A 23,112-nucleotide genomic window follows, 5' to 3' on the forward strand; every position below is an offset into this window, starting at 1 on the left:
CTAGTATCTTTATGGAGCCAGCCAGTGCATCAACGTTAAACATGTAGCTAGCTCTGTAACTGTTCTGATCTTTGATAAGTATCTGTACATATGACATATGTTATGACCGCAGGTTATTTTTGTGATGCAATATGAATGCGTGTTATAGACTTAAAGTGTGAACTGATCAGTTTGGTTTTCTGTTTTTTCATAAATGTGTTCCCTTTTGTATTAAAATGGAAGATAAGGTGTGTAGTCTTTGGTTTAATGGGGTTAATAACAGTATTAGCTCAGTGAATGGGAGATAACAAATGAAAAGCTCAGTCTTCACAGGAAGCATATTGCAATAAGCTAATATACATCAAAACTGAAAAGAAGCAAACAATAGCCACACAGACATCCATGTTGATAATTCCAAATAATGGAAAGTTAAAGCTATTCATAGCCAATTCCTTTTGTAATAATAATAATTTAGGAACAGATGGATAATAAGCACAAAAATAAATATTTAATATGCCATGTTAGACATTAAATAAGTCATGTTGCATATCAACATGCTCAAAAGTAGTGATGTTCAATGTATGATCACACTATATTGAAAGCAGCATGACGCAATATGTTTATTTGATCTTGATTTACAGACTATTAAACCATAATTATTTTCAGTTTTCAAACTCCTATGCAGCAGTGTAAATTAAAACAACCACATTAATTTGTGTAGATGGCACCCCCAAGTGGCCAAAAAAGGACGGGATATTTACAGGAATGACCATTAGTTTTGGGTAAATGTATGGGAAAGTTGCATTTTACTACAGTACACTTATATAATTAAGTCTGCAAAACATCAATATTCAAGCCTAATTTCAGTGTTATTCTATATAGAATCACAGTATTGATCACACTGACATTATGTTTAACTATACTGGTGATTTCAATTCAAAGTGCTAGTGTATAAATGCATTCACCTGGATTTTTGACTTCTTACCACTAGACTAGAGTAAATAAGTAAATAAAGTCACTCTGTCTTCACAAATGCATGTTTATAAACAATTTACATTATAATGTGTCATTTATATGTTCAGATTTGCTTTTATAACAGACACAGCTGAAAGAAGAATACAGAGGTTTGTTCCCTTTTTTTCTGGCCTGGTTAAAACCAGACCATCTCAGTTTGTAACTGAGTTATTAATTTGCAGAGCAAATCTAAATTTGCCAGAAGTTGTCTGGGTTTTCCCAGGCTATTTTTTTTCTATAGCTTTCGTTAATTCTGATTTTCTGAGGTGACACAAGACTAGAGAACTGATAGACTTCTTCCTCCCACCAGCTCAGTGCCCTTTTTGTGGGCATGTTTTGGGCAAGTTCTGGGCGATGTCTGTCAGACTGTCTCTCTCTTCTCGTATGTCCTGCAGGTTCTGTTCAAGATTTTGCAGTTGTTTCTCTTGATCATGTGCAGCGGTACGAAGCATCTGGATCTTTCCAGTGAGAGACGGACTCTCCACAGCCGCCTGGAGAACATGGAGACGGGATGCGGTCTCATTCAGGATACGATCGTAGTTCTCCAGCACCACATTAGCTTCTGCCAACATTAATGGGAGAAGAGTATTAATTTGAGATTATTAATTTATTGGAAGAATTTTTTTTCATCTTTTTGAGGAAAAAAACCCCTGAAAGAAACAAAAAAATTATATAAAACAAATCAAAATATTTAAATAAAAACACACTAAAAATAAAATAAAATAAAACTAAACTAAAACTAAACATAATAAATAAAACACATTGAAAACAGAACAAATTGAAAAAAAAAAAAACACTAAATTTATCCTCCAAACAGCTTTCCCTATGAAGGATTGCAGGGATAAAATAAAATAAAACAAAAAAAATCAGAACAAAGCAAAAAACTCAACAAAATAACATACAGTACAAAAAAAAGCAGAACAAAACAAAACAAAAACCATCCTCCAAACAGCTTCACCTATTTAGGAATAAAACAAATATATGAAAAAAAAAAAAATATATATATATATATATAAAATAAAATTAAATAAAAATAAATCAACCTGTTCATCCTGAAAACAGCTTGTCCTATATAGGGTTGAAAGGATAAAACATTAAATAAAATTCGATTGTGAATTTACCCAGTTGTTTAAGGAGCAGAGTTAGCGTGTTTGTAAAAGACTCTAGCTGCTTCTTGGCTGTCTCCATTTTGTTTATCACACTCCTTGAAGAAACCATGTCCTGAGGAGAAACGGCACATCAACATCATGGCAATGCAAAAACAACCTCCTCGACCACCTAATCAGGACATTACTGATGAGCATCATGTATGATACGATTTTTTTTCTCTGGTACATGTACTGCAGTGTCTCAAACCCCCTAAACAGAGTGGTGGTACTGAATGTCCTGCAGAAGTCTGCGTTCTAATAATAATGGCATTAAGGTTAAAGCCAACTGGTCAAACATTGGCAATTTCAACTGGTCAAACATCGGCAAGTTAATGACAAATTGTTTACTTCCTCTGCCTCCATGGTTTCCTGTTTTTGCACAGATTGGCTTTCCAGCTCAGTCAACTGCTCCATGGTGATGTCCACAGCTGAACGCAACTGTCCAGATGCATGTTTTGCCCGTTTCCCTTGTGTGAGAGATGCCTTGGCATCCTGTCATGAATAAAAGTATAACAAGTCTTTTAGTTCCCATCAGTTCCTCAGTTTCAGTCTAGGCTCCTCGAGGCAATGCAGTGTCTATACACATATTGGGGTTTAGGGACTTACCAACTAACATAAAAATGTTACCAACTAATATTATTTGTCATTTGGACAGTTCAAGAAACATGACTAAATGAGTTTAACAATGAGTAAAGGGGTCATATAATGCGATTTCTTGTTTTTCCTTTTTCTTTAGTGTAGACAAAAGCTCAAAGTCTCAAACCTAAAAATAAATTCTTTATAAAAGTTAAAGGGTTATTTCACCCAAAATGACTCACCCTCATGTTGTCCCAAGACCGTAAGACCCCCGTTCATCTTCGGAACACAGTTAAAGATACGTATTTTAGATTTAGTCCGAGAGTTTTCTGTCCCTCCATTGAAAATTTATGAAAGCTACTGTCCTTGTCCAGAAAGGAACTAAAGACGAAAATCGAAAATACATTTCGGTCCAAAAATAACAAAAACTACCAAACAAACTAAATAAACTTTATTCAGCATTGTATTCTCTTCCGGTTCTGTTGTCAAGCCGTGTTCAGTGACGCTACTGACGTAAGACTCTGCTGACATGTTATCAGTGCGCCCGAGCTTCGTTTACAGTCTGAGGGAGACGCACGCTTAAAACAAAGCAATTTTGTTTATTTTTTAAACAAATTCATTTGTTTAAAAATATTTTTGGACCAAAATGTATTTTCGATGTTTCAAAACATTGTAACTGACCCACTAGTGTCCTACTGAATTGAATTAAATGGAATTTGATGATGTCTTTATTTCCTTTCTGGACAAGGACAGTATACCATGTATACATCTTCAATGGAGGGACAGAAAACTCTCGGACTAAATCTAAAATATCTTAAACTGTGTTCCGAAGATGAGCTGATGTTCTATATGGTGACATTCCATAACACGCTTAAGGTTTTTGGGCCAATCACAATGCACTGGATCGCTGGCCAATCAGAGAACACTGCACTTTTCAGAACGATGAGCTTTGTAAAAATCGACGTGTTTCAGAAAGGCGGGGCATAGAGGAGCAACAATGATGTACAATATGTGTAAAATAATTACTTTTTTGAACCTAAAACCGCATAAACACTGCATTAAACCAAATACATAAAATAATGTTATTTTTTAGAACCATCATGACCCCTTCATGCATAGCCTACTTTAGCCACTGCATCTGCAGACTCCTTTGCTTGTTTAGCTGTGCTGCTCGCAGCCGTAGCGTTTTCCACAGCAGGTTTGATCATTTTCTCCGTCTGCTTGACTTTTTTTTTCACATCCACCAGGGTCTTCTCTTTCAGCAACTTCTCTCTCTTCAGATACCCTTTGCTGAGTGTAGGCAGCCGAGGCCAGTCTTGTTCCATGTCTACAGCAGAGAACATTATTACAATGTATAGTACATTTTAACATTTTCACATGTTCTTTCTTCCATTATTACAAGTCTCCTTTTTTTTTTTTTTTACTAAGGCTGCATTTATTTCAGTTCAGTAAATCAGTAAAACAGTAGTATTGTGAAATATTATTACAATTTGAAATAACTATTTTCTATTTTTAATATATTTTAAAATGTAATTTATTCCTGTGATGGCAGAAACAGTCTTCAGTGTCACATGATCCTCCAGAAATCATTCTAATGCTGATTTGGTGCTCAATAAATATTTCTTATTATTATCAACAGTTTGCTCCTTTAATGTTTTTGCACCAACTATGATAGGTTTTTTTTTAGAATTCTTTGAGGAATAGAAAGTTAAAAAGAACAGCATTTATTCGAAATAGAAATTATTTATAAAATTAAAAATACTTGTCCTGGCCCTTTCCTGTCAATTTCATGCTTTCAAGACAAGAAAAAAAAACTGACCCTAAACTTTTGAACTATAGTGTTACTGTACACCTTTCTGCTGTATTTCTCAGTCCTCAACCATATTAGTCTTTTTACCATATCAGTCCACTACCATATTAGTCTTTTTACTTCTACATTTCTTTAATTTGTTCATTATAAATGCTTCATTTATCTAATTTGTCTAGTGTCATAATTTGAGAAATGGAGTCTGTGATCAACAGCGAAAATATAAAAGAAGTATAAAGCAGAAATGGTTACCTTCCAGAACCTTCTGTAGAGACAGGAACTCCGCCTCAACCTCTTTCCCTGTCACCACAGAGGAGACGGCTGACACCTTAAATCCCTCAGCCGCAGCCGTCAGCTTCAGATAAAAAGACAAAAGATGCATCTCATTACACTTTCTTTTGACAGGAAATTGTCACATTTGAATTTGCTTTGAGATGAGAACATCCCTGTTGTTTTTTCTCTCATGCTTTAACATTTCCCACCACACTGACTGGCAGGAGGTGCTAAAATTCACAGGATGAAAGAACTGCTAGACCTCTAATTACTAGGACTTTTTTTATTCTTCTTTGATAGTGCAGTAAAGCTTTACCTCTTTGAGCTCTTGAACAGTTTTCAGGTGTTTTTCAGCAATGTCCACTTGAGGTTGAATTTCCTCTATAGTCATATTTATCATGAGCTCTTTTGACTGAACAGAAGCGTCCAACTCGGTTGTCCTGTTCCTCAGGTCCTCGCTCTGAAATTCAGATGAATTCAGAACCTTTTTTTATTCTTGTAATTTTTAGTCATATCAGCATCATTAGCTAGTTTCATGGCAAAATCAAAGTGTTTTACAACAAAAGAAACAAACAATGGACAGGCATTAGATATGATATACAATTTTTTTTAAATCCAATACTTTTTCCTTATGAAAAACATCTGGTAAGGAACTTTCTGAATAAATTCACTGCTTGTTAGCAGACACAAGGAGACAGTCCACATAAATATGTGTCTTAGATTGTGCAAAGACAAGAGCACTTATTTTCCTTAAAACACCATAAAATTAGACCATAAAATAATGTTTATGAATGCTTCCAAAGACTCAAATGATGATAAAGCACTAGTGGTGTCCTGTTGTTCACTAATTTATGTTTTCCACAAACCGATGTTTGAGATTTGAATTATTTAAAGGGACAGTTCGGTAGTTTGGAACAACTTGAGGGTGAGTAAATAATGACAATTTTCAGTCTGGGTGAACTATCCCTTTAATAAAAATGCATGCCTGTTGACCACCAATTACCCCCGCTTTCACAGACTTAAAGGGGTAGTTCACCCAAAAAATGTAATTCCGTCAGTAATTACTCACCCTAACCCCGTAAGACTTTCATTCATCTTCGGAACACAAATTAAGATATTAATTAAGATAAAGCGTCATGACGCATGTGCGAGAACTGAGAAGATGATGCTCACGATCAATTTATGGGGATGTGTGAAAGGTAAGCCATTCACTTTGCGGCATTGGTTTTTGATTAAAACATTCCAGGATTTTCAATGGGAACCAAACGGTTTAAGATCCAAAAGACAGTTTCAGCGCAAACTGCAAACTGTTCAAAGGGCTTTGAATGATTTCAGACGTTCAATGAACCAAATGACATGAAAAAAAGATTTGTTCATTTTGATAAACGAGTTCGAACAGGAGAGTCACGAACGCGCATCACAGAACAGAGCAAGGCGATTTGTGCTTATAAAACTTAAACGTTGTAATTTTTTTAAAAATGAGCGATCGTTTCGCTTGATAAGACCCTTATTTATCGTCTGAAATCGTTTAAAGCCCCTTGAACAGTTTGCAGTTTTCACTGAAACTGTCTTTTGGCACAGAAGAACCGTTTGGTTCCCATTGAAGTCCATTATATGGAGAAAAATCCTGGAATGTTTTAATCAAAAACCTCAATTTCTTTTCGACTGAAGAAAGAATGACATGGATATCTTGGATTACAGGGGGGTTAGTAAAATATCAGCAAACGTTTTTTTTTTTTTAAAGTGAACTACTGCTTTAAGGCATCAAAAGCAGTTCCATTATCTCAACGCATTCTCACCCCAAGGCGTCACCTTTGACCATGCATCAATATTTGAAGTTTTAGGCGCCCTTTAGCGTCACTTACATGACGCGATCCTACGGCGTCATCTAACTGACGCTAAAGGAAAGCGTCAGTTAGAGGACGCGGTTAGGTTTAGGTGTGGGGTGGGGGTAGGGTACACGCGATCCTAGGGCGTCATCTAACTGACGCTAAAGGGCGCCTAAAGCATCAGAAATTGAAGCATGTCCAAATGCTTCCCAAGGCGTCAGTTAAGTGACGCCTTGGGGGTGAGAATGGGCTGATTATCTCCATTGAGACTACATGGACAAACCTTTGTAAGTTCTGTATCCTGGTTTGCTGTGACATTTGTTTGATTAAACATCTTTGAGAAAGATGTTATAATGAACTCCTCCTCTGCAAGGGTGAAATTGCCTTCTGTTGTGCGTAGTTCTGATAGTGAAGCAGTGATGTTCTCTAAAATGGCGGCTATCTCAGAGTTGTGCCTCTGAAGTGACAGATGTGTCACTAAAGTCTCATTAACCCCAAGAGTCAGATTCTCCTTCAACTGCTGCATCTCCTCTAGCCTTTCAGACAAAAATAGAGAGTGACATTTCAAATGAGTTATTAAGGGCCAATACCCAAAGAACCGCAAAATGAGTTTGTTGCATACACACTCAAACATAATGTAACTCACTTCTCTGTGAGATCCTGTACATGAGACTCTGTGGAGTTGTCTTCTAGTAGAATGATCAGCTGTGAATAGGTTCTGTTAGCCATTTTAAAGGCATCTCCTGCTGTCTGCTCTATATAAGCTGCCATGTCTGTGTGACTTTTAAAAGAAAACATTACACATGGTCAATAAGTTATGACAGCAACTTTTTTGTTATACAAACTTATTTTTTAAAGTCACTTTAATGTAAGTTGAAAACATTTTTTTTATAACATCAGTGTATAAGCCATGTTTTGCAGAAGTCACATTTAAAACTTGAATCTTCATTATGATAGATTTGTAGTCAAAATTTCTGCAAACCTTTTCACTAGCACCTCAGATTCGTTCACTATGGCATTCCATTTGTTTGGTTCTTTAGGGATTACAGAAGGGATGACCTGAGAATAAGATGTTTGAAGAGAATCACAGAGACATCTCCATTAAGACATGTTCTCTGGTCAGATGGATAAGACACTCATTGAATTGATCCGTGCAGACTCACCATGCTGTTAAGGTCAAGAGTCATCTTCTGAAGCTGGTCCTGCATATTCAGAGCAGCGGATAAAGTGTCAAGAAGCTCTTGACACTCATTTTCACCCTTTAGAGTCTTTCCTTTTTTTGATTCTTTTCCACTGTCTGTCAAATTGCAGTTAAGCGCTATTGCAATGCTACGCAGCTGTAGCTGTAAGGTCTGGGCAGATGTTTCCAACTGTGAGAACTGCTTAATGAAGGCCTCACGAGCTTCTGCATCAAAGAAGAAACATCAGTGTTGCATCAGCAGTGAGTTTCCAACAAAACAACTGTCACTTGCAGAAGCAACAAAGCTGAAACAAGGCACAAATTTGCATGTGCATCCAACAAGAAAATCTCACTTTGTTGATATTTCCACATTTGTCTTTAATAAACTATGATAAATTGTAACTGTCCAAACCATAGTGGACAAATTTGTTTTAGATTTAAATTACACTGTTCAAAAGTTTGGTGTCGTGAGATTTTCAAAGAAGTCTCTTATGCTATTTGATTAGAAATACAGTAAAAAAAACTTAAAATTGTGAAATGCTGTTACCATTAAAATTATTTTTTTAAAATTCCGCCCCCTTTTAAACCGTACAGCTTATATGTTATAGTATAATATTAGATTAGTTCAACCCTCAGAAAAACAGAATAACGGTATTTTACCATTGAATGCCATTTTAAAATAAATTCTCAGGGCAAAAGAGGCTAAAAACATATTTCACCCAAAAGTTCTTTCTTCTGCTGAACACAAAAGAAGATATTTAGAAGAATATGGTTAACCACACAATTGATGAACCCCATTTTGGTCCCCATCAACTGTTTCTTTACCCATATTCTTCTAAATATCTTCTTTTGTGTTCAGCAAAAGAAGAAAAAATTTATTCAGGTTGGGAACAACTTGAGGGTGAGTAAATGATGACAGAATTTTCAATTTTGGGTGAACTATCCATTTAAGGACTTTCGTCTAAAGTTTTTTTTTTTTTTCACCTTGAATAGCAAGGAGGTCCTCCAATGCATTGGGCAGATAGTCTTCAACCTGGTCCTTCTGTATATGATTGTCCAGGCCATTATGTTGGTGCCTGTGCTGCTGGCGCCCACGATACTGCCGACTGTATCTATTGCAGTCATAACCACTGAGCAGCGTCTCCAAATCCAGCAGTCTGGCTTTCAGTTTACTGGCCTGTACACGTAACAATGTAAAAATAAATAAATAATACATAAGCAAAACTTTAGAGACAATGTTTAAAAGTAGTCATATACATTAAAAAAAAACCCAAAGTACTCAATTACAGCAGTAGATGTAGGTTTGATTATCACACCTTGTTATTAAACCCCACTGAGCTTTCCACTATCATTTAAAGGGCAGATCTAAAATCATCTTTGCGTTACCACCCATTCATGCTCAATATGAACAAGTAGGAAGATGTAGGTCATAGGAACCTGCAGTATCTGAACAAAGGAACTTAATGAGTGGGTGAGATAACAAGTAATTGAGAACTTTTAATCTGCTAGGCAACCATTACATAAACAGATCATTTCTCATGCTTCATCATCTCTCTCACCCACCTGGTCTCTGATGAGACTGTAGCACACAGGGCACTCCTCACATTGGTGGGTCAGGCGGTTCTGGTAGTAGTTCAGTTCACACTTGTCACACTTATAGCCGACAAACCCATGGCGACAAGAACACGTACCGTTGTCATGGCACTGCATTGAGGTTGAGCCCATGGGGTCACAATTACATGCTATAGGTGGGAGATTGATATTATGTTAAGATAATATTATTAGATAAATGTATGGAATATTAGATATGCATTCATTTTTATACATTTTTTAAAAATATATTTTTTTTTGGTTTAAATACTTCTAGAATTGATCAAAAAACGTGTTATAGTTATCATTTTTACTGAGCTGAATTCACAGTAAAATACATTTTGGTTTTGATTCATGTCTGTCATGTTATCCCCTGTTCTATTCATGTGTTATGTGTTGTCATTGGTTCATTGTTTCATTGTTCACAGGTATGGAGGACCAAACCTATCAAAATTAAAAAAGAATAAAAAATATGCAAAGAAATGTTAAAAAAAACAACAAAGATAAATGACTATTTATACTTTTATTTTCCTATTTATGTGTAATTATAAATTTTTCCACATTTATTTATTTTTTAATTTATTTATTTATGAATTTAATATATATTTATTTATTTATATATGTTTATATATATATATATATATATATATATATATATAACATAAATAAATAAATGTGGAAAAATATATAATTTATAATTTTTTTTAATTTATAAATGTATTTATTTATTGATTCATTTATTTATTTATATATTTATTTATTTACACATTTATTGCTCAGTATGCTAAATGGGGGGGGGGGGGGGGGGCGTGTTTTACCTCAGACATAGCCATCAAGCTCAGAGTGGCAGCATTGAAGCTTTGAGGCCACAGTGACACCTTGTGGTGTGACCAAACACTACGCAAGAGGTTTGTGAACATGACTTACAGGTGTCACAGGAAATAAATGGCTTAGAGATATCAATATGGCCAAAATCTAATATCACGGTTTATGTCCATTAACTTCACTTAGCTATTTAGGCCTACCATACATAGTTCTACTCTTTATTCCGGACATGGCCATAAAACATCAGCTGGTCGGGATTTCTAAAATGTCTGGGCACACATGAACAGAATCCGCTGATAACAGACACTTTGACATGGAAGTACATCAAATTATCCACTGTTAACCACATTTTATGCCATGCATTGTAGATCCATTTACAGAACCTAACTGCATTTTTTAATGTATCTTCCAAAAACAATGTTGACAAAACTTTTCCATAAAGAGGTGACATTTCCACCATAAATTGATTTACTGTGGCATTTTTTAAAACCTTATTAAATAGTAGGCTATATTATCATAGCCTATTAGTTCTTAAGTTTAAATGATCAATTTCAGTTAATCAGGCACTACTATAGTAGACCTATGTATGGTAGGCCTAAATAGCTAAGTAAAGTCAATGGACATAAACCGTGATATAAGATTTTGGCCATATTGGCCATCTCAAAGTCATTTATTTGCTGTGACACCTGTAAAGTCATGTCCACAAACCACAAGGTGTCAACTGCACTTGTGTTCACTACAAACTTGCCTTCAGTGAACATCATAGCAAGGTAAAATTGACAGTACAATAAATTGATTATTACACAGTTTATCATTACATATTTTATCATGTTAACAATTAAAAAAAATACAAAAGTAAAATAAACAATTCAATTTTAAATTAATCATTTTAAAAGGGAAAATCTGACTTGACAATTGGCTTTATGCCCAGCTGCACTACTTCCTGAACTTCAGCCAGCTCCTTGTTTCCTGTCTGCCATTATTGGCCAAATTGATTAATTCAGGTGTGTCTGATTATTGTTGCCATGACTACTGAGGTCAGGTACACCTGAATTAATCAATTTGGCCAATAATGGCAGACAGGAAACAAGGAGCTGGCTGAAGTTCAGGAAGTAGTGCAGCTGGGCATAAAGCCCATTGTGTGTTCAGTGACACTTAATACCTCTGCAGCCTCTAGAGGAGAAACCGAAGAATCCCATTCGACAAGTGTCACATGACACCCCCAAAACACCAGTTCGACACATGCACTGTCCTGTGACTGGATGACATGCTGAAGAGGAGGAGCCAATGGGATTGCAGTTACACCTATAGAAAAAAAAAAAAAAAAGAGAATGCAGCATTTAAGCAATTTAGTCTATGGGCCGATAAACAGGCAGACAGACATACATGCAGACAGGCTGATAGACAAGCAGACAGACAAGCAGACAGACAGACAGACAGACAGACAGACAGACAGACAGACAGACAGACAGACAGACAGAGATAGATAGATAGATAGATAGATAGATAGATAGATAGATAGATAGATAGATAGATAGATAGATAGATAGATAGATAGATAGATAGATAGATAGATAGATAGATAGATACCAAAACTTACATCTCACAGCCCAAGCCTGGCTGCAGGTTGAAGTAGCCAGATTCGCACTGTCCACAGTCTCTTCCGATCACATGACTCAGGCAAACACAATGTCCTGTGTCCGACTGGCAGTCATTCAGGGAACCAGATGTCCCAGCCACGTTACAGGCACAAGCTGAGAAACATAAGTTTACAACCTTATGATGCAAGAAAAGTTATGCCACCAATTTGTTTCATGAGTTACAAAAATTTCAGAAAAATCTTCTCACCCACATAATGATGAATGTTGTATATATCATGCACAAAATGTTTTTTTAATGTCTTCATTCTAATGAGGCGAGCAACAAAGTTTTTGAAGGATAAATGCTTGATGTTGCTGAACATCTCGAAAACAATTTAATATCAGTTTTGAAGTCTCAAAGCATCACTGATTTTACACAGAGTTCTATAGTTTTTATACTGAGCTAATGGTACTTTCTGTCTCCTACTCCTTTGAGTTTACTTTTTTACATTTGCATTAAGGCACTATGCAGTATATTTATTACGCCATTTGCTGATTTTCATATTTTAAGCCATTTCAGATTACACTGTCCTCATAGGTAGGCAAAAGCTATTGATACACGTTATTACTTACTGTAGTGACTACACACCCGAAATCAACAATCAAATGTCTTCATTTTGTGCCACAGTGTTACATTCACGTTTTAAATGACACTCACGTTTGCACTTTCGCTCTGGATTGAGGTCCTTGGCCAAAGCGTTGCCGTAGTAACCTGATCTGCATTTTTCACAATGGTCCCCAGTCGTATGTCCAAGGCATTTCAGACAGCGTCCAGTCATGTGATCGCACACGCCCACAGCGTTGGGATCCACGTTCCCGTTACACTCGCACATCACACACGGTTGCACTGTGCCACCCCAGCCCAGAGGGCTTCCATAGTAACCATCTTCACACAATTCACACCGTACACCTGGGGATCCATTAAAATCCTTTTATTGTTGCTCTTTGTGTTTGTGCTTTGGATAGAAGCATCTGCTAAATGACTAAATGCACATTTATTTACAGTGAGTGCATAATGTACTTCAACTTCTAATGTATTTACTTCTTAATGCTGAACTGAGTATTTGTGAAGAATGATGCAAATAGCACATAAACTGACTGCAACTGACCCCTTTGGCCTCTCGGACAGTTGGTACAAACCACGTCCCCCGTCTCTGGCACCTGGGCGCAGGTGGTGCGATCTGGACAAGGACAAGGTAAGCAGTCGCCTGAGCTGCCAATCAGTGCATTGCCATAGTAACCATCTTCACAACGCTCACAATAACGGCCGGTGGTGAAGTCTGTGCAGTCACACACACCTGCAATAAAATACACACAAAGATAAGCTTATACAACAAAAATATGATCCTCTTTTGATGAGAAGAACATATATTCAATCATCAGATTCACTGAGCCTTGCACACGAACACAATGAAACTGCATGATTAGCCTACAATATGAGTTACTATAAAAGCAAGCAAACGGCACACCGCAGAAACACCAGGGTGTGAGCATCACGTAAAATAATAGTATAATATATATATATATATATATATATATATATATATATATATATTACATACAATTATACATACTTTTTGTATAATTTTATCATAAAAAATATGATAAATATATAAAAATGATATTACATTTTTACACACCCCTCCACTGGTTAGAAAAAAACAGTGCACTACCCAACTAAAACAGCAGATGGCAATATACCATTACATATAAAGTGTGTGAGTGTGTGAGAGAGAAAGAGTGATGTGACCAGTCTGTAACTATGCAGGTTGAGTGTATTTTCTCTAAAACCACATTACTGAAGCTACTGAAGATTTTTCAAACATATCTGCCTCCAAAAGCTTATGATTATTTATGAATCAGTAGTAAGAACTCAATTCAAATCATTTATGATGATTTATTAGTTTTACCAATAAGAAAACCAAAGTTCAATCAAAACCTCCAAATACACAGTCTTCTATGTATTCTATTATCAGATTATTTGACTTTTATATATAAAATATTCATGTTAAAATAACCTCATTCTTGACCTTTATGTGTATGAAATATGTAGAGCACATGGAGTGAATAGTAAAGCAGCTTCAGGGAGGGCTGAAACCCAGAAAGATCAAAGAAAATAACACCATAAATAACAGACTCTAACACTCTTAACATGCATTCCAGGGAAAACCTCTAAAACTACTGAACTGAATATCAGCCCTAACGCTGGAGTTCTCTATTGAGACAGTTTAGAAACAAATCACCAGCTAGCATAACAAAAACAGAAAGAAATCAATGATAAAAAGTTAGCGTTAAAGAAGTTCTATGCAAAAGTTACCTTCATAAACTTTCTAATAAATTATTTAGACATGCAGATGGTTTGAATAAAAGCACACTATTCTGAGCAGTGTAAATTGATGGTGAAAAACAACTGTCAGCGAGATTGTGAGGAGGTACTGGCTCTCTTTGTGATGGCTAATTTACACCTATCAATCGGGTAATCATTATCATTTAAGGACAAAGACTCCAGACTCCTGCTGTCCCTCAAAATCACTAAATGCCACCAACACTAATAGATTTAATAAGGTTTCACTGAGAGAGATAGTTGGGTGTCTTAGAGCAATGAGAGAAGACAGACAACACATTCTCACCCCAAGGCGTCACCTTTGACCATGCTTCAATATTTGACGTTTTAGGCGCCCTTTAGCGTCACTTACATGACGCGATCGTACGGCGTCATCTAACTGACGCTAAAGGAAAGCGTCAGTTAGAGGACGCGGTTAGGTTTAGGTATGGGGTGGGGGTAGGGTACACGCGATCCTATGGCGTCATCTAACTGACGCTAAAGGGCGCCTAAAGCGTCAGATATTGAAGCATGGTCAAATGCTTGAGAATGGGCTGAGACAGAAACAACCCAGAGAAAAAAAAAAAATTTATTGCTCAGTTGCTTTTTTTAAGCTCAAGAGACTTAGTTTATCTCTATTTAGTATCAAGAGTGTTTCAGATGTTTCTCCAAAAATTCCTTAGGAGAAATAAAAGTAGTCAAATGAGACCTGAGAAATTATCTGAAATTGCCTTGCTGCAATCTCTTTCAAGACTGCATTATAGGAATATTTTACCGTCCAGAAGTTGCTTTTTCTAAGCTCATGAGACACAGTTGTGATTCTCATATATCTCTCATTTTAATATCAATAGTGTCTTAGATGTTTCTTCTAAAATGCCTTGAGAGAAATAACATCAAATGAGACCTGAGAAAGTTATGGAAGAAAAGAGAGAAATGAGAAAGGGCTATGAGAAACATGGGAGATATCTAAGCTGTAATCTCTTTCAAGACTCCATTATAAAAAATGTTTTATTGCTGAGAGGTTGCTCTTTATATATATATATATATATATATATATATATATAGACACACACACACACACACACACACAAACAAACACGCACATCTTGGAACACACACTGCCTTATAAGCCATGTGTGCCATCCTTGTGATATAAGAGATTTTGACTGCCGTTAATAGATCCAAATCAGAGACAGAGAAAAAAAGAGAAAAGAGGCAGAGAAGAACAGATAGATGGACTGAGAGATCAATAACGGGAAGCAGTGTGTGATAACTTCAATGAAAAGCACCTTAGTTCAAATGGAAGTCTGAAGTCTTTAAAGAAATACGGTAGGGGTCTCTGTTTTTTTTTCTTCTTCTTTTTTTCTGATTTTATAAGCAGCTGGGTTCAGCCATGTTCCTCTTCCTCTGTTTATTTGTTCTGCTGAATTAGATTTAGAAGGCATTTCATTTTCAGTCTTTGGGAGGTCTGGGAACACAGTGTGTGTGCGAAAGCATATGTGTCTGTGTTTGTGTCGGTCTGACCTGGAGAAAACAAAATTAACGCGGTCTTACTAAAAGAACAGTGGACACACAGCAACAACACAATTTTTTTTACAATGCTATGTCTGGGACAAAAAGCACCAAAACAAAAACAATTTGGTCTTTTTGTGAAGTCAGAAGACTTGGATTACAGTACGCAACATGGACCATAAGTACCATACGTGATTTAGCATCATTTTTTTCCTATTTATATATTTATCCATTTATTGTAATTGCATGGAAAAGATTGTGTGTTTTTTTTATGGTCTTATGGAAGAAAGAATGCGAGGATGAGAAATGATCTTTCTTTTTTTGAGTGAACTAAATGTAAGATTTTCAAACAATATATTCAAACTCATTAACTGAGACGACATTAAAGATTTGTTTTGTGTGTGTGACCAAATTCACATTTCAGTTGTGTTGTCACCCCAGTCATGTTGCAATCCAAAGGCAACAGGTTGATGGAAAATTTTTGGCCAGATTCATTCAAATCATAACTGAGCGCTTGAAGATGACATGACATTCCTGTCAGCTTTGCAACTATGATGAGAATGTGTGCAATACAGCTGAAATGATTAATCACATGATGTTTTTCAGCACAAAGAGCCAGTTACACCTGGCCACAAAGGTATGAAGAGAGAGACAGGAGGGAGAACGGGAAGGTGAGAGAGGTTACGTTTAATTCTGTTTGAGTGTAAAAGAAATGCTTGCTACCATCTGTCTGTCGGCCTCGGCGGATGTTAAAGTTGCCCTTATGGTAATATGAGACAGATGTGGCAGCTATTGACTGGCAGACCAAAATATGTCCCCACAATGACTTAGGAATATTGGCATCTTTGAGGGGAGAGTTTGTCCCCATACTGTAGGGTTTACCAGGACACACACACACAGAAAGAGAAAGAGAGAGCACGAGAGAGAGAGAGAAACAACCACTTCCCTGTGCAGAGATCAAAAGCTTCTGGCTTGGAAATTGCATTAATTTGCATTTTGAACCAAAAGTCTCCTTATTCCCTTAAACTGCTCAACCCGGTCTCATCCCAAATCGTCATATAACTGACGTTTTGGGACGTCTTTTGACCATACGTCAATATTCGCCTTTTTAGGGCCCCCTTAAACGTCGGTAGATGAGGTTATGGGATCCTAACTCTACCCCATACCTAAACCTAACCCTAAACCTAACCCGTCACCTAACTGACGTTAAAGGTAAAGCGTCAGTTGTATGACGGCCCGGGATCGCCATCTACCGACGTTTAAGGGGGCCCTAAAAAGGCGGATATTGACGTATGGTCAAAATACGTCCCAAAACGTCAGTTATATGACGATTTGGGATGAGACTGTGTTAAACTGCTTCACGACTGATTGTGATATCAGTTCAACATTCTCTCACAGAGAGTCCATTTTCATTGGCTTATCAATCAAGATTAATCAAGTTGATGTTACATTATGTCCAATTAATTGTCACAAAAGAGGCCTGCTACAGTATGCAAAACAGGAGGATATCCATGGCCAACCCGGTCTCATCCCAAGACGTCATATAACTGACGTTTTGGGACGTCTTTTGACCATACGTCAATATTCGCCTTTTTAGGGCCCCCTTAAACGTCGGTAGATGAGGTTATGGGATCCTAAATCTACCCCATACCTAAACCTAACCCTAAACCTAACCCGTCACCTAACTGACGTTAAAGGTAAAGCGTCAGTTGTATGACGGCCCGGGATCGCCATCTACCGACGTTTAAGGGGGCCCTAAAAAGGCGGATATTGACGTATGGTCAAAATACGTCCCAAAACGTCAGTTATATGACTTTTTGGGATGAGACTGTGTTACCATGGCCAGAGATCTGCTGGGATTATCATATCAATGTCTTTATTTGAAATCTTGCATTTCTCCAGGCAAGTTTATTCCCAGCACCTGACATTTGTACCTTTCTTCTTTCTGAATTATTCACTTCTTCAGGGAGGCTAAATGTCAGATCCTCCACATGGGCCCTTCCTGACTCTTTGAGAGGGGTGAAAGAATGAGAGTAAAAATAAAGGCGTCCCTCTTTTTCCAAAAACAGAGGCATGAAAAGAACCCATCCGTGCGGCTGTCCTTTGGGAAAAGGGCGCTCTAGACCCCCGGTATACCTGTCGGACTACATCAGTCATTATGCGGTCGAGCTCTTTAGAATATGTATTAAAGTTTGTTCTACAATACTTCATAGAGCTAATAAGACTGTAGCATTTTCATTTAGGATGGTTAGCCACATTGCTTAGTTAAGAAAAAAATATTTATGTAAGAGTTTTGTATGTCTTCATGTATGCTTTGTTTTACCATGTACTGTTTTGTCTTAAGCAATCTTTCGGAGTATATAGAGCGTTCAAAAATTTGGGGTCAGTACATTTAAAAAAAAAAAAAAAAACTATTTTAATTAATTATTTTATTCAGCAAGGAAACATTAAATTGATCTAAAAGTGTCATTAAAGACATTTATAAGGTTACAAATGATTATATTTCAAGCAAATGAGGTTCTTCTGAACTTTCCATTAAACAAATTGAAAACTATTCAATCTTTCACTTATAGATATGTGCTCACTATTTAGAAAAATAGACTGCACATTTTCTCTGACAAACGCAGTTGTCTTTTCTCACTACCTAACATCTTCAAGTTATTTTCCCTTGACCTTTCATTATATTTTTTCACCTCCTTTTATAAGGTCTGCTTCACAGGAACAATGACAGTAGGAAGAGAGAGAAATTTACCATTTTAAAACACAGCACTTTAAATGTATTACTAACCATTATAAAACACATTAAAACCCATTTGACATCCACATCATATACTGTAACATGTGGATCTAAGAATATATCTAGTCTGAGGCACTTTCGTCTTTGTTTGCTGGTTTTAATTAAGTACATTTTCAGACAAACATCATTCGCTAGGAAAAATAGATGGTTGTTATTTTTATATGGTGTTTTATGCAGTATAAAGTAATTAATTGTTCTCAAAACAAATGCACATCTACTTCGCAAAGGAGGTGGAGAGAAAGAAAGTGAGAGCAAGAGAGAATTAAAAAGACACAATGGACTACGGTGAGATATGAATGCTATCACACTCTGTGACTGTTCCAGGTAATATACATATTTATATGAAAACCTCATTCTCAGAAAGCCACTCTTTTTCTGCTGCTCTCTCTGTTCTTTCCCCCATTTTTCCAAGACACATACAAGCCCTCTCCACCTAATTTTATGGATGGGATCCCTTAAATTAACACGGTCAGGAAAAGCACTCAAGAAAGAGACCAGAAAACACACACGCATGCAAAATATATGTGCATCCGAAGGACATATGCTTGACTTCATTAGCCTTCCAGCACAAGACTGTGCCACAGTTCCATTTTTCCGCCACAAATATTACCATTTTCCAATCTGTTGTATTGCTCGCAGGAAAATAGAAATGACACAAACGGGTAGACTTTAAATATATCACAATTACAAAGCACCACTGGTTTCAGCCCGAAGAGGCGAGCTTCCCTCCTTTCTTTTCTCTGACCAAACAAACAACACCTGTGCTAAGTGACAAGACTAATAACCAATTAACAGCCAATTAGAATTACCGTGATAAACACCCTCTCACTTGGAAATAATAAATCAAAGGGGCGTGGCCTGTCAGCGAACAAACCATTTCTGAGGCGGGAATGAGATCAAATCAAAGCTCAAAGGACGGACGAACAACATTAGGCTTCTGAATAGGAAAATTCAAACACACTGAGTTTTTGGTGCAGAGAAAAGTAAAGCGTGACGTATGCATATGCTAATGATAAGCGTGCTGCTTTTCAGCTGGGACCTTGCAAGCCAAGTTCTATTTACGAACCTGGAAAATATTTAAGCAGCTAAATGGCGATGAACAGCACCCGCTGTGACTTGGGCAAAATCTGCTTTGAAGTTAAACAGGTTCATAAATAAATAAAAGGAGTGAGGCTCCTCCTTTTATCCTGGGAGTTGGAGATTTCCTGTGCATACTTTCGTTCGATCTTTTGCTTTGATTCCCTAGTTCCCTCTTCCTTCCATTCCCTCCCCTTTTCTGGCAAACTCTCAGCCTGCTTCAACCTTTGCCTACCTCAAGTGGTAGATAAAGTCATGTCTGACATTAATTTGTACTGTTAAAGACTTGTACCAAACTAATCACACATTATGCTCATAATAAGAACGATGGAGGTTTAATTTGCCGCATATTAAGAGAGTGAAATTACTCATCAGTGTAGAGAGACAGAGAGAGAGAGAGAGAGAAAGAAAGATGGGAGGACAAACGTTCAAATCCATGCCAGGAGTCATCGCTGAAAGGAGACAGACACAAATAAACACTCTTTGTTGTGCAATCGACATTACAATTAATTAGTTGCTGGCTGGCTCGCAGGTCTAATAAAGGAAAGAGAAGCGAGCGTGAACTCTATCTACCTTGTACAGAAAGACAGCCTGCCATTCTGCTAATAGGGTCATGGAAAGAACAAGAGGAGGAATGAAAAAGTGAGAAAGGAACAAGGGGAAGCAATACAGAAAATGACAGGAACAAGAAGAAGATTGTGAGAGGAACATTTGAGTGATTTTGCAGGAGGTATAAAAATAGGTTTGGAAGCCTATATAGTCAGAGACAGTATAAGCAGACAGTATATTTAAATGAATGGGAGAAATTGCAGCGGTCTATATGGTGGCTGAGGGAACAGAAGTTCTATCTTTAAGATAAAAGAGCAAATCATATTTTTGATAGCTGGATTACCTGTTTTTTTTTTTTAATCTAGAAGAGATATTAGCTGTATTTGTACGTCTATTACACAACCATTCAAAAATAATTAATCAATTATTTAATTAATCAAAATGCAATAAAACACATCTTTACAGTTTAAAATGATTATTTTTTAGATATTTAAAAATTATAGCCACTTCAGTTCAAATGTTTTGAGTCAGTAATTTTTTGTTTGTTTGTTTGAAAGAAATGAATTAATTAATACTTTTATTTAGCAAGGCTGCATTAAATTGTTTAACGGTGACAGTAAAAGCATTTATAATGTTACAAAAGATTTCAATTTCAAATAAATCCTTTCCTTTTGAATTTATTTGAATTTTTGAATAAAAAATATTTTAAAATATAAGGCAGCACATTTTTTCAACATTGATGATACTAAGAAATGTTTACCAAATCAGCATTTAGATCATTCTGATCATGTGACATTGACGACTGGAGTAATTATGCTTGCCATCCCAGCAATAAATTACAGTTTTAAATATATTAAATTATTACTGTACTTTTGATTAGTTAAAAGCACCCTTGGTGAGTAAAAGATGTGTGTTATAGATTTTATATACAAAGTATGATAGATGCTTGTGTTATATAATCCTTAATATCCTTCTAATGTGCTGATTTGGTATTCAAGAATCTTCTCTTATTATTAGCACATTTGAAAATGGTTGTTCTACTTAATGAACTGTGGAAACAGTAGAACCATGTTTTTTTTTTTTTTTTACTTGTTAAAGTAGTAAATACACATTGATTTCTTGTAAGTCACTGTATATGTTCAAATGAAATTTCGGTTTATAAATGTCCCAACACAAACACATTTTTCTCACTTCATTAAATTGTTTTTATGAGAGATGAAGGCTATTCCATACACAAGAACAAAGCAAACATCTAACCAGCACAGTGACAGAAGTGTGCATGAGAGTTTGTAATTTGAGAAAGAGACCCCCGGTACGAACAGCACACACTAACACAAGTTTTATCTGCCACAGTCAAAAGAAGATGCTGCTGGCCTTTAGGAAGAGCTACAAGAAAAAGCCACATCTGACACTTGCATGATAAATGATAGGAAATTAGCATTCTGGATGAATAAGTGCCAGTTTCTTTAAAAAGAAAAAATCCTAATTACTGCTTTTTAATAGTTAGTAGATGGGTAGAAATGGGTAAAAATTAGTTAGGATTAAGGGATGTAGAATATGGGGTAACGCTTCATTTTACAGTCCAGTTACCCATGTAAATACTATGTACTTATTTTAGTAACTACAATTACTGGGTAATAACTAGTACTGACCCTGAAACTACCCCTAAACCTACCCCTGTTCCATGTACTTACCTTATATTAGCCAGTACTTTCTAGGTAAGTACACTGTAAGTACTGTACTGTAAAAGGAAGCGTTACCGAATATGGTCATGCAGAATAAGTTATTAATATGTGCTTCATAAGTACTAATAAACTTTAAATAAATTAAAGGGTTAGTTCACCCAAAAATGAAAACTATGTCAATGACGGTGAGTCATTAATGACATAATTTTCATTTTTGGGTGAACTAATCCTTTAATATAGTAAGAATTGGACCCTAAATTATAGTGTTATACCCACAATTTTGTATAAATTGAATCAATAATAAATTGTAAATGTGTTCAGCATTCTGCAACAAAATATTTTCAGATTTCCGAGACCGTTTTAAGTCGTAAACTGAGCTACTGGTATCTACATAGAACATATCTGCTCAGAGGCGATACCAAGAGGAACATTTGGCTGCCACAACTGACTTGGATTCAAGGAACATTGTTATGGTGGGGAAACGGTATGTATCATTTAAAGACATCATGCATGGACGCTGTGTGCAGACTGCATGCTAATAAACAAACACACTCCCAACCTGTCTCAGGATGGCAGGTCCCATGTTGATTGCAGTTGCAAGGTATACATGGGGAGAAGGGTCCACCATTAGGAGTCTCCCTGGTGAATCCAGGAGCACAGAGTTCACAGAACTGCCCTGTGAATCCTGTGGGACAACTACACACTTCCACCCATGGAGCATCAGCATCAGGCTGGTAGGTTGTCTGGTCTGCAGATTCAAGGGTTACCCTGGAAAGTTGAGAGGTGTCTGAAAACAAGAAAAACATATACATTACCTACAATATTTGAACAACCTACTAACAAATAAATACACACACTACCATTCAAAAGTTTGGGGTCAGAAATATATTTTTAATAACATTTTTAATTATTAATACAAATATTTAATTCATACTATTAAATGAACAATATAACTGTCACAAGCTGTGGCTGTTTCAAAGCGCACAACGAAGGAGATGTCCAAACTATAAATTGGAGAATCAACAAGGAGAAACATACCACATTCCACACCCCACACCCGTAAGGTTAACAAAAGCTTGACAAAGAACAGACCGAAACTGAGGGCTTACAGTATATACATGCAACTAATTAACTGATTAGAAGATAACCAAACTAGAAACAAACATAACCATAGTTTACTGGGGTTGTGGGGTTGTGTTTTTTTCCCCTCAGAAGGTAAAGAAGGTTTTAGCCGTACTGATGGATTTAGGAAGAGCATTGCGCAATGAAGCTACACTGAATGTGAAATCACAGTGTCCCGTCCACTTG

General features: G+C 36.5%; 1 protein-coding gene across 1 annotated transcript in view; it reads right to left on the reverse strand.

Annotated features, from left to right (window-relative positions):
* Positions 1 to 463: 463 nt before the first annotated feature.
* Positions 464 to 23,112, reverse strand: part of lamc3 (laminin, gamma 3) — an 84,092-nt gene continuing 61,443 nt past the window's right edge. The window contains exons 12-28 of the mRNA XM_039649989.2: positions 22,364 to 22,591; positions 12,971 to 13,159; positions 12,520 to 12,771; positions 11,822 to 11,975; positions 11,384 to 11,526; positions 9,370 to 9,548; positions 8,791 to 8,983; positions 7,790 to 8,031; positions 7,609 to 7,685; positions 7,273 to 7,407; positions 6,910 to 7,162; positions 5,114 to 5,257; positions 4,777 to 4,879; positions 3,842 to 4,044; positions 2,490 to 2,633; positions 2,115 to 2,214; positions 464 to 1,555 (exon numbers count right to left, since the gene is read on the reverse strand). Coding sequence (XP_039505923.2) covers positions 1,305 to 1,555; positions 2,115 to 2,214; positions 2,490 to 2,633; positions 3,842 to 4,044; positions 4,777 to 4,879; positions 5,114 to 5,257; positions 6,910 to 7,162; positions 7,273 to 7,407; positions 7,609 to 7,685; positions 7,790 to 8,031; positions 8,791 to 8,983; positions 9,370 to 9,548; positions 11,384 to 11,526; positions 11,822 to 11,975; positions 12,520 to 12,771; positions 12,971 to 13,159; positions 22,364 to 22,591 — 2,990 coding nt within the window. The 3' untranslated portion in view covers positions 464 to 1,304. The remainder of the gene's footprint in view (positions 1,556 to 2,114; positions 2,215 to 2,489; positions 2,634 to 3,841; positions 4,045 to 4,776; positions 4,880 to 5,113; positions 5,258 to 6,909; positions 7,163 to 7,272; positions 7,408 to 7,608; positions 7,686 to 7,789; positions 8,032 to 8,790; positions 8,984 to 9,369; positions 9,549 to 11,383; positions 11,527 to 11,821; positions 11,976 to 12,519; positions 12,772 to 12,970; positions 13,160 to 22,363; positions 22,592 to 23,112) is intronic.

Source organism: Pimephales promelas, chromosome 4, assembly GCF_988280905.1.
Source record: "Pimephales promelas chromosome 4, fPimPro1.hap1.1, whole genome shotgun sequence".
NCBI lineage: Eukaryota > Metazoa > Chordata > Actinopteri > Cypriniformes > Leuciscidae > Pimephales > Pimephales promelas.